Source organism: Balaenoptera physalus (genome assembly GCF_965194825.1).
Source record: "Balaenoptera physalus genome assembly, chromosome: 10".
In the NCBI taxonomy this organism is placed as follows: domain Eukaryota; kingdom Metazoa; phylum Chordata; class Mammalia; order Artiodactyla; family Balaenopteridae; genus Balaenoptera; species Balaenoptera physalus.
Window position 1 is genome coordinate 99,491,160 of NC_138889.1, and position 12,194 is coordinate 99,503,353.

Genomic DNA, 12,194 nt, shown 5'->3' on the forward strand with positions numbered 1-12,194 from the left:
AGTCTGGAGGCTGCCCAGCTCCTCCCCAGGAGAGCTCCCTGAGGCAGAGATTCCTGCTGGGTCAGAACCTGCCAGGTGACCGCTGTGCCCTCCTCAGGACCCTGCTCCAGCAGCTGCAGAAACTCCAGACTCTGGTCACCAACAAGATCTCCAGACCTTACAAGATGGCTGCCACCCAGACTGGGACCTGCCTCATGGTAGGTGCTGTTCCCTCACCGCAGGGCCACAGGAGGACAGGTCTTCCCCAGGCTGGCTTTCTACGGGGGGCGGTGGGCAGAGCTTTGAGGGCCTGGCCATATTGTGGGCGGTGTCACCAAAGTAAACCATCCTAGTACCTGGTGCACTGGCTGCAGCAGACCCCAGCCTCTTTCCCCAAGTCCATGGAACCTTCCAGAACATGACCTTCCCTGACCAGTTCTAACACGGTGTGGATGTGTAGTGACTCACGTGAACTCAGCTAGAGGATGGCAGGGCAAGTCCCATGAGGAGGCAGCTTCTGCAGGCCCAGTGGAGTGGAGTGATGGGCCTGGGGGCATGCAGGGAAGTATGGACCTGGTTCTTTCTGGCATGGAGGGTGGGTGCCTAGGCTGTGGCTCAGGCCTCTGCTAGCCCCTCTTCCACATTTCCTGGAGCTGTACAGCCTGTTGCCTCCTGGCTAATCACTCCCCAGGCCCTCCGAGATCCTCAAGCTGTCAGGTGGCAAAGCCCCAGTAGAGGCAGGGGTTAGTTTGGGCTCTGTGACTCTTAACCTCCTCCTGCTGGCCCGCCTTCCTGGGAATCCTGCTGGGAATCTGGTGTGAAGACACGTCCCCCTCCCTTGCCCCAATCTCAGCCTCCTCCCACACCTACCCCTTCCTTCCCTTCCTGATTCCTCCACCCCATAGGTGATAACCACATTGGCCGATTCCCCCTCTTTTCTAGCACTGCCTGGGGCGGGCCCCCTACAGTGGGCTGAGATGTCCCGACAGCCTCTACCTTCTCCTCCACCACGTGCAGGAGGTGGTTGGCTCTGGGAGCAGCTTTCCTGGAAAAATATTGAGCCTTTTGCCCCCATTGGCTCGGGGGCAAGGGGAGGATTGGGGTGGCCAAGGTTGCAGCCCCTCCGCTCTCTCTCCACTACCAGGTGGCAGCCTTGTGCTTCGTCCTGGTGCTGGGCTCCCTCGTGCCCTGCCTCCCTGAGTTCTCCTCCGGCTCCCAGACTGTGAAGGAAGACCCCATGGCCACTGACAGCGTCTACACTGCCAGTCAGAGTGAGTGCTCTGAGCCAGGCTGCCTTCCCCCCATGCCAGCCCCAACTTCTGGGCAGAAGCCAGACACAAGAGAGGAGCCAGGTTTGGGGCTGGCGCCGTCTCATTCTACCTCCTCATTTTGCAGATGGGGAAACTGAGTCCCCCAAAGGGTCTATGATGTGTTCAATGTTAGTTATAGAATTAGGACTACAGTGAAGAGCCCCTGATTCCCAGCCCACCCAGGCATGGCTTGCGGGGGTAGGTTTAGGGAATAACAGGAATGTTTCCACCCTAGCCCCCATGTATTATGGTGCCAGTTGGTAGGGACATCTGCTAAGCACCATCAGTATTTTACAACTGGGATAGCAAATCAGTTTCAGCTCCAGGGACATTTTCCATAAGACAGTGGTGGCTGCCTGAAACATTGTGTTAAGAAGGACTCTGAGGCACCATTCAGGATCAACAGGAAGGAGTGCCAGGATCCACTGGTAATGTCTGCCATGGGCAGAGGCGGGGTAGTGGTAGTGTGGGCTCAGATAGTTACCATCCCACAGGGGACTGTGAGGATCGTTAAGAGCGTAGAGCTTCAGAGTCAGTCATATCTGCCACTCACTCACTGCGTCACCTCAGGCATGTGTCTTAAGCACACTAAATTTCAATTTCTTTACCTTGAAAATGGGAGTTACAAGTTCCACACTTCCTGAGCACATTTGTTGTGAAGACTAAATGACATGGTGCACAAAGGCCGTTAGCACAGTGCCTGGTACACAGCAGGCACCTACTAAATGAACACAGTCGCTTCCTTTTTGATGAGCTCACAAGAGGAGAGAAAAGATACAACACACAGTAGCAAGGGGAGAACTGGTATAGGGTGCAGCAAAGAATAGTATGGACTTCCAGAAGCAGAGGTTACTTCAGATAGACCTATGGAGGAACTTCCACACAGTCCCTCATCATTTACCAGGAGCGAGTTATCCAGCAGGGCAGGAGGAGGAAGAGGAAACAGATGGGAGGTCAGAGAGAGAGGAGCTGGGGAGGGGTGAGTTTCAAGAAGGAGGGATACTGCAGGGAGGATGAGCTAAGCCTGCAGGGCCTTGAGGGAAGGAAGCGGCGTGGGGAGGGTTAGGGGAAGAGGAAGCAGAGGTGGGGAGTGAAAACCACTCCCTGGACCAGAGCAGCCTGAGAAGGAGAGAACAGGTCAGTTACTAAGGGAGGTGGGTGGCAGGGATGTAAGGTCTTGCGAGCCATGTGTCCATTTTCCCAAGGCCTGAGGGGCCTATGTGTGTTGGGAGGTACAGGGAACCTTGGAGAGGAAGGAATGGAAATGGTCCGGGGGGCGGAGGGGGCTGGGGTTAGGGGGAGAGAGAGAGAGTGTTGATGGACAAAACCAGAGTCAGAGGAGCCAGAGGAGCGAGGGAATGAATGAGCCCCTCGGAGCGAACGCAGTGGATTTCAGGCCCAGTGTCCGCAGGGCGAAGAGGAAGAGATGACCTCTGGAGCAGGCTGGCTTACAGAGCTGGTGCACCGCACAGCTCCAGGGGCTCTGCTCACATAGACTGTGAGATCCGGGCCCTGAGAGTGAGAAGGGAGGTGGTGGGTCCTGGAGTCAGGCACACCTGGGTTTGCATCTCACCTTCAGTGCAGACTAGCCTGGGACAGTGTGCCTGGCAACCTGGAGCCTCAATTACCTGTTCCGTGAAATGGAGCTAAAAAGATCTCATTCCAAGAGTTTCTGTCAATGATTTGATATAGGTTAAAGGATGCCTACAATGCCTGGCACGTGATAGATATCCAAAAAATGTGTTTTCTTTTTTTTTTTTCATTTCCCTGGAGGGCAAATTAGGGCCTAGAACGGGAAAAAGATTTATTCAAGGTCTCACAGAAAGTGAGTGGTACAGTAGGATCAGAACCCAGGTCTCAGATGCCGCAGCCCAGTACCCTCTGCTTAGGAAGATCTAACTTTCTCTGAGTGCAGTTTCAATCACTCTATTATCTCATTTAAACCTCACATCAACGGGAGGTTGGCCCTCGTATTCCTATTTTACAGATGAGCAAACTGAGGCTCAGAAAGGTGAAAGCAAAGGCATGACTTGCCTGCAGTCACACAGCTCAGAATTGCTAGAGCTGGGATTCAGATCCAGGCCCGTAAGATTCCAGGGCCCAGGTCCTTAAACACCAGGCCCTGAATGTGGCCTGGATGGGGAGGGAGCCTCTTGGCACCGTGGCTAACCCTGAGCTCCTTCTCCAGTGCCTTCCCGAAGCCTCCTGTTCTATGATGAGGGGGCAGGCTCGTGGGAGGATGGCCGCAGCGCCCTGCTGCCCGTGGAGCCCCCGGATGGCTGGGAGATCAAGCCCGGGGGGCCGGCGGAGCAGCGACCCCAGGACCACCTGCAGCATGACCACCTGGACAGCACCCACGAGACCAGCAAGTACCTGAGTGAGGCCTGGCCCAAGGACGTCGGTGGAAACAGCACCAGTCCTGACTTCTCCCACCCTAAGGAGTGGTTCCACGAGAGGTGGGTGGGTGACCCCTTCCCTTCCTGGGGTCCCAGGCTCCCCCTGCCCTCTGCCTGCCCCCGGTCCACATGTCCTCAGCCACACCCTCCCAAGGCCCCGTCCCTCCCGTGTCCAGATCCAGCTTGCAGAGGGGCGAGAGGGTCCTCCCTGGACAGAGTCACCCCTGATTTCTCTTCTCTCTCTAGGGATCTGGGCCCCAACACCACCATCAAACTCTCCTAGGCCGTGCCAAGATGCAGGACACAGGACGTACCCTCTGGCACTCAGAAGAGGGGTTGTCTTGCTCACTAACCCGGATCCGGCTAGTACCCCTGCCCCCTGGGGTCTGTCTTCCCCTCAGCCCACCTTTGCCCCAGATCTTGACTGGGGCCTCTCCTCTCCCCGCACATTTGGACTGTCCCCTTAGGCCAACCGCTCTGTTCTCACCACCACTCCACAGCCATCCGTCCTTCTCAGATAAACCACTCACTGGGTTACCTTTCTCATAACGACCAACAGGACCACTGCCTCCCTGCCCCAGCCCCGCCACACACACACACACACACACACACACACACACACACACACGTCAACAGACCGACACACACACCCCACCCCTCCCCCCACTGTACAGAGACCAAGAACAGAAATTGTTTGTAAATAATGAACCTTATTTTTTATTATTGCCAATCCCTAAGATATTGTATTTTACAAGTCTCCCTCCGACCTTCACCTCTCCCTTGTTTTATATTTTATGAAGTTAGTGCGGGCTTTGCTGCTCCCTGGCCCAGGAAAGAGGGTCCCCCCCACCCCTCACCTGGCCTCCCCCTGCCGCTGCCCAAGCCGCTGGGCCTTTTTAATTGCCAAACTGCTTCACCCATCAGCTCAGCACATGCTTTAAGAAGGCATAAGTAAAAAAAAAAAAGATGCAGCATCAATTCCTGACTTTGTGCCTTTCTTCATGGTTGGGCTGGGGGCAGGGGCGGGGCGTGGGACTGAAGGATGAAGGAGTAAGAAGGGTAAGTTGATTTTATATTCTGACTGGAAGCGATTGGGGGTGAGGGGTTTGAGAAAGCATTTGCGTTGAGTTCCCTCTTCCAGCCAGGTGCAGAGTTCAAACTAGATGGTCAAAGAATTCTGCAGCAATTCCCCCACCCCAAGGCTCCTCCAAGTACCTACTATTGCTGAGTATGGAAGCAGAAAGGCATATAAGCCACCAAGATGGCCTTTAGGGGGTGGTAACTGCGATAACGAGCACCTAGGGTGGCCAGGCGCTGCACCAGGCACTGTACACGCTGTACTCAGGTTGGTCCTCCTAAGACCTGCCAATTTCTTGGTTCTTGTATCCTTTGCTTCAGCTGGATTAAAAGCGCAGGCTTCAGAGTAAGAAGAGCTGTGTTTGGCTACTGGAGCTGCCACTTGCTAGCTATGTGCGGTGGGCAGAATTCCAGTATGACTCCAAGGTTCCTGCCCCCTGGCATACACACTCTGTTTCATCCCTTCCCCTAAGGTCTGGAGGGGACCTGCGAATGTGAGGGGATGTCACTCCCATAATTAGGTGACCTTTTATGGAAAAAGTAAAGGGATTTTGCAGGTGTAAGTAAGGTCCCAAATCAGTTGATTCTGAGTTCATAAAAAGGAGGTTATCCTGGGTGGGCCTGACCTAATCAGGTGAGAGCCATTAAAAGAGGGACTGAGCCCTTCCTGAAGGGATAGTCTCCTGCTGGCCTTGAAGAAGCAAACAGCCATACTGTTGTGAACCATATGGAGAGGTCGGCCTCTAGGCGCTGAAGACCTCATGCTATGGTGGCAAGGCATTGGATTCTGCCAACAACCTGAGCAGCTTGGAAGAGGGCCTCAGCTCCAGATGAGACCCCAGCCCAGCCAACACCTGGACTGCCACCTGGTGAGAGCCTGAGCACAGGACCCAGCTGAGCTGTACCCAGATATGAGCCATGGACACTGAGATCATACATGTGTTGTTTTAAGCCATGTTTGTAGTAATTTGTTATGCAGTGTAGGAAACTAAGACACTATGTAACCTGAACCTCTCTGAGCCTCCACTTCTCTGTTTGTAAAAAGAGGCTATAACTAAGATTCAGTACATGAGGCTGTTGTAGTGATTCAATGAGGTAAATCATATAAGGTGTTTAGAACAGGGCCCAACATACACTGGCTCTGAGAAAGATTAGCTGTGCATTTAGAGGCAGTATCAATACAGTGAGTTAAGGGCCAAGCTAGGGGTGCTATTATAAGCACAGAGGAGGGTGCCTCACCCAGACAAGCAGTAAGGGCTTCCTGGAAAAGGTGACATGAAGGACTGTTGGAAATAGGCAGGAGAGAGAAAGGGGCATTCCAGAAAGAAACAGCCTGGGCTAAGGCCTCAAAGGTGGGAGAGAGAGCAGGAAAACTTCAAGAAAACCTCAAATAGTTCAGAACAGCCAGAAGGTAAAGGGCAAGGATGCTGAGAACTGAGGCTGGAGAGTGATCAGGGCCCAGATCCAGAAGGGCCTTGAATGCCTTGCTCTGGCATTTGGACTTTATCATGCAGGCATGATACTTTCATACTCAGAAGAAGGGGGCCTGGTGGTGGGGATGGCGCCTGGGCCAGCCACCCACCAGAGGAAAAGATGGACAAAACCAGACAGAACTATGGAGCCTCAGAATTGGCCTCCAAGGGACTTCCCTGGTGGTCCAGCGGTTAAGACTTTGCCTTCCAATGCAGGGGGTGCGGGTTCGATCCCTGCTTGGGGAGCTAGGATCCCACATGCCTTGCGGCCAAATAACCAAAACATAAAACAGAAGCAATATTGTAACAAATTCAATAAAGACTTTAAAAATGGTCCACGTCAAAAAAAAAAATCTTTAAAAAAAAAAAAGAATTGGCCTTCAAGCCCCATCCTCTATCCTCCTCCTCCCACAGCCTCATCTTGACCACTTGATGGGGACCTCATTGCCTGCTGCTGGGCATCAGTTTTAACTGCTAGAATACGCAGGCCTTTGCAGCAAGGCCATTAAAGTCTGGGCTCTGGGCCAAAGCTATGATTATTATTAACAATAACTTTTAGGGGCTTCCCTGGTGGCGCAGTGGTTGAGAATCTGCCTGCCAATGCAGGGGACACGGGTTCGAGCCCTGGTCTGGGAAGATCCCACGTGCCACGGAGCAACTGGGCCCGTGAGCCACAACTACTGAGCCTGCGCGTCTGGAGCCTGTGCTCTGCAACAAGAGAGGCCGCGATAGTGAGAGGCCCGCGCACCGCGATGAAGAGTGGACCCCACTTGCCGCAACTAGAGAAAGCCCTTGCACAGAAACGAAGACCCAACACAGCCATAAATGAATAAAATAAATAAATAAAAATAGTGTTAAAAAAAATCTGTTCTATTTGCTCTTCCTAAAAAACAAACAAACAAAACCCATCTTTTAAAAAAAATAATAATAATAACTTTTAGCACACCCCCTTTCCTGATTGATTCATCCATTCTCTCTATTAGTCATTCAACAAACTGCCTTCAAAGGTCCCCCAGGCTTGTGGAGGAGGCTGGGGAGTAAACCAGTCATCACAGCCGGTGTGACGGAGGGGTGTACAGGATGCTAAGGAGATGCAGAAGAATGTTATGTAATTCAGATTCTGTGGGTCAGGGAGGGCAACTTGGACTGAGTCTTAAAGGATGGGTAGGAGTTGGCGAGGTACAGAAGGGGTTAGGGTGTTTGGGGTGGAGAAAATGTCGGGTGCAGACACAGAGCCATGAAAAGCAGGGCCAGGACCGGGGTGAGGCAAGGGGGTGATTAGCGTGCAAAATTTAAGGAGGCACTTGTACAGCCCTGAGAGTGAGTACCTCCTTAAATCTGGCACCCTAGGAGCCCCAACTTGCTTCACCCTCATCCCGGCCCTGATAGAAAGTAGGGCCCTTGCAGGGATCTAAAGAAAGAATATTTTATCCCGAAGGTGATAGAGAGCCGCTGAATATTTTTAAGCCGGAGTGTGAGATAATCACATTTGCCTGTCCTGGGGCTCTGCAGGGGGGTATAGCGAAGATGAGACAGATTCCGGAGATAATTAGAAGGAATTATCAACAGGCTTTGACAGCAAATTGGCTGTGGAGTGCAAGAGGGAGGGTGGAGCCCGGCATGACATTTAGGTGTCTGACTTGGAGGCCACGGTGGTGGTGGATGAGACCTTTCACTGAGACAGGGAATGCAGGAGGAAGAGCAGGTTTGGAGAGAAAAATAGTTCGTTTTATCGTATCTTGCATTTGAGCTGCCTGTAGAATGTTCACATTAGCATGCAAGCCTAGGGCTTGGCAGAAAGGGATCCCAGGCAGATTAGAAAATTGTCAGCATCCAAGTGGTATGTTAAAGTCTTGGGTCTGCATAAACTGAAGAGAGATTTAAGGAAGGACTCCAGGGAAGTTGGACATTAAGAGACAGTGGAGGAAGAGGAGTGAACAAGAAGGCTGAAAAGGAATGGTCGGAGAGGGGAAAAAAACCAGGAGAGGTGAGTGCCCCAGAAACTGATGGAGAGAGCTTCCAGGAACGGTGCTAACAAGTGTCAGATGCTATCTGAGAGGTTGGAAAAGATGAGAAGACTATGTCTATTTGCTTTGATAATGAGGAGGTCACCAGTGACCGTGGCTGGAGCTGTGTAGGGAAGAACTGGGGCAGAAGTGAGACCCAGGTGGAAGTGAGAACAGGTGGGTCGGATGTGAAGACTGGGGTAGACGGGGGATGTAGTGAACACTTGTCACAGAGGGTGGCAACTAGAGGGGGGATGTAGGTGAGATCAAGAGCAGTTTGGGGCTGCTCCTTAAGATGGGGGAGAGTGGACCATGGTTATTTCTAGAAGACAAAAACCCAGCAGAGAGGGAAGATGATGGATGATGGGGGTGGGTAGGGGAGGGGAAGGGATCCAGGGAGCAGGTGGAAGGATCCACTTTTTTTTTTTAAGAAATACTTTTTTTTTTTTAAAGATTGATTTATTTTTTAATTTTATTTATTTATTTATTTATGGCTGCGTCCAGTCTTAGTTGCGGCACATGGGATCTTCGTTGAGGCATGCGGGATCTTTCGTTGCGGCACGCAGTCTTCTCTCTAGTTGCCGCATGCGGATTTTCTCTTCTCTAGCTGTGGCGTGCGCGGGCTCCAGGGTGTGTGGGCTCTGTAGGTGTGGCTCTCAGGCTCCAGAGCGCGTGGGCTCTGTAGTTTGCGGCGCGGGCTCCAGTTGAGGCGCGGGAGCTCAGTAGTTGTGGCGTGTGGGCTTAGTTGTCCCACGGCATGTGGGATCTTAGTTCCCTGACCAGGGAGCAAACCCACATCCCCTGCATTGCAAGGCAGATTCTTTACCACTGGACCACCAGGGAAGTCCCAAGAGATGCACTTAGGACTGGAGAAGCCTAGACAGAAATGGAGGGCACGCTGTGAGTGCAGAACATGGAGAGACAGGAAACTGAGGGAGCCCCCATATGGCTGTGAAGTTTGGGGATGGGGCAATGGGGAGGGTGGGCATGGGAGTTGCACTGGGGAGAAGGGGGAGAGTTTGAAATAGTCACTCAGAGGAGTGGGAGACAAAGCCTCATTCTTCAACAAATATCTACTGGGACTTCCCTGGTGGCGCAGTGGTTAAGAATCTGCCTGTCAATACAAGGGACACGGGTTCAATCCCTGGTCCAGGAAGATCCCACATGTCGCAGAGCAACTAAGCCCGTGTGCCACAACTACTGAGCCTGTGCTCTAGAGCCTGCGAGCCACAACTACTGAAGCCCAGGTGCCACAAATACTAAGCCCATGTGCCGCACAACTAGAGCTCGTGCAACAAGAAAAGCCACCGCAATGGTAAGCCCATGCACCACAACGAAGAGTATTCCCTACTCGCCACAACTAGAGAAAGCCTGCACGCAGCAACGAAAATCTAACACAGCCAAAAATTTAAAATAATACAAATTTTAAAAAACCAAATATTTATGGAGTATCCCTTATGTACATGGCACCATGCTGACCTTGGAGCACAAACGAGACCCAGCTCCTGATAGCAAAGGGCTTGAAATCTAGCATCCTCCCATTATTGATTTGTGACCATCCGCCAAGCATTGGACTGAGAACTTTACATGTCCCAATTAGGAATCAAAATAATCCTAAAGGGTGAGTATTTTTATAGGTGAAGAACGTGGGGTTCAGAGAGGTGAAATGACTTGACCAAGGTCATACATCTAGTAAGTGGCATAGTGGGTATTTGAAGACAGGTCTGTTTGGCTTCAGAGCTTATGTTGCCTCTCTGGCTCTCCAGCTCTCATCCCAGCACGCCTTCCTCCCTCCTTCCCCACAGCCGAGCTTCTTATTCTTGCACAAGATCCAAGCGCAGTGGGGCGTCCTGGAGCCCAGGGTTTGGCAAGTTGGTCAAAGTATGGTCATCTGCGGTCACCACCCTATGCCTGTCCATCCCAGGCAGTCTTCCCCACCTATGTTAGGAGACAGGGTTAATCCCCTCGCACAAGCCACCTGTTGACATCCCACCTCCTCAGCGTTGTGTCACTGCCGCTAAGGGGGCACATCCCCAGTATGGCCCCAGTGATAGAGCTGCAGCCTCCACACTCTATTGTCAGCCCTGGCAGCTGGCCTTGCCGCAAACACGTGTGATGGCTTTCACGGGGCCAGTCATCCTGCTCAGATTGCCACAACAAACCCTTTGTTACACCTGGAAACCAAAGCTCTAGCAGCAGGGAGAGCAGCTGTGGGCGATGCCTGGAGCTGGGATGGGCCAGGGCAAGGCTCCAATTCCAGAGGGTGGACCACCCCAGAAGCCATCTGGCCAAATAGGGCACCTATCTGATGTGGGTAACAGGTGCCCCTTGGGGCATTGGGATGGAGGAGACAGGCTGGGAATTCACCTCCAAAGGAGTCCGAGTCTCTCTGTCATCGGAGTGACAGTTAAGAGCATGGGTCTGATGTCCATGCTGCACTTCTGTATGCGACCTTGGCAGATTACCGAACCTCTCAAAGCCTCAGCATCCTCATCTGAAGAATAGTACCCACCCTCCTAAAGTTGCTGTGAGGGGTAAATGAAAGCTTGCACATGAAGGCCTTAGCACAAGGTCAGTTATGCAGTAAACACTCAAAAGGCATTAGCTATTATTTTCTGAGCACAGAGGCGATGGCTGCAGTCGTTCCATGGAGATAGTTGCAGCTGGGAGAGGCTGCAGAAGGTGGTCAAGCGGGTCGGGGTGGGAGCGAGGGGGGCTTTCATTTTTCCCTTGGATTCTTGGGAAGAGGGCAGAGCCGCAGCTAAAAAATAATGCAGTCAGCAGCTGGTCCTAAGTGGGGAAGGTGTGAGGACAGAGTGGAGAAGCTTCACTTTAAAAAGGACTGAGCGGGTAGAGCTCCGCAGGAAAGAGCTGAACAAAAAACCAACCGGCAACCCAGCAGCTAAGCAGCTGTGAGGGAACGTCAAATCCAGCTAGAACTACCATAATTCTTGGTATAGGAGGCCTGGGTGTTTGGAAAATTAGCAATCCTAAAGGCAATCTCAGGGGCAAAGATGTGGGGAAGGAGGAGCTCCCAAGTGCCCCTGCCCACCCTCTCCAGCAACAGGGCTTCTTTAGAACTTGGCTTTAGGGAGGAAGCTCCCCTGTGGCCAAGCTGTTTAATGCAATTCCGTTTATGTCATTCATCCAAGATGGGATTGCTTGAACAGGAGAGAGGGGGGAGGCAGAGCTGAGGCATCTGCCTTTTGGGAGTTTACAGACGAGGGAAACGGGCAAATGTGAGGCTGTTACTGTGTGGCAGGCAGCACGGGGGAGTGGAAAGGGGCATGAGTTCTGGGGCCAAAAGACCTAGATTTAAATCCTGGCTCACCACTCACTCACCTCACCTGAGCCATCTTGAGCAAATAAATCACTTGAATGACATCTCAGGGTCCTCATCTGTAACATGGAGGAAGTGATAATATCTACCACCCAGGCTTGTGGTAAGAATCAAATGAGATGTTAATTATTGTTAGAGGGTGAAGGGGAATGCCCAGAGAGGGGTCCAGGAAATAGTTATGGGGTTGAAGGAGGGAGACAGCATCTGTAGTGGAGTGCCAGGAGGGGTTCATGGGAGATATGGCACCTGAGAATGACCTCGATGGATGGACAGGATTTCAGAGAAGGGGACATACTCCAGGCAATGGGAACAACGTGAGCAAAAGCACAGAGCAGGACAGCCACTGTAGGGCTGGTGAGAGTTGAAGGAGCCTTGAGCAGTACAGCTCTCCCCCCTCTGTAATCCATTCTCTACCTCTGAGAGTCTGGTCCCTCCCACCTTCCTGGGCTCACAGTCAGTGGGGAAAGATAAGACAGACTAGACTAGACACTGGGTGCAGAGGGCAATGGGGTTTGGGAGGAAGAAGAGTGCCTTTCCGATGGAGCCATCCAGGGAGACTTCCTGGAAGAGGAGGCATTTTAATGGATCCTCAGAATTTGAAGTACAGCAACAGA

At 52.3% G+C, this 12,194-nt stretch overlaps 1 protein-coding gene across 2 annotated transcripts in view; it reads left to right on the forward strand.

The window, feature by feature from the left end:
- The window catches only part of CREB3L1 (cAMP responsive element binding protein 3 like 1), a 35,671-nt gene extending 31,008 nt beyond the window's left edge, over positions 1–4,663 (forward strand). The window contains exons 9-12 of one of the 2 annotated variants that reach the window (XM_082410788.1): positions 98–197; positions 1,124–1,250; positions 3,478–3,749; positions 3,932–4,663. In XM_082410788.1, the coding sequence (XP_082266914.1) occupies positions 98–197; positions 1,124–1,250; positions 3,478–3,749; positions 3,932–4,234 (802 nt within the window). In that variant the 3' untranslated portion in view covers positions 4,235–4,663. The remainder of the gene's footprint in view (positions 1–97; positions 198–1,123; positions 1,251–3,477; positions 3,750–3,931) is intronic. The other variant, XM_082410789.1, reaches the window with a different exon arrangement.
- The last annotated feature ends 7,531 nt before the right edge of the window (positions 4,664–12,194 follow it).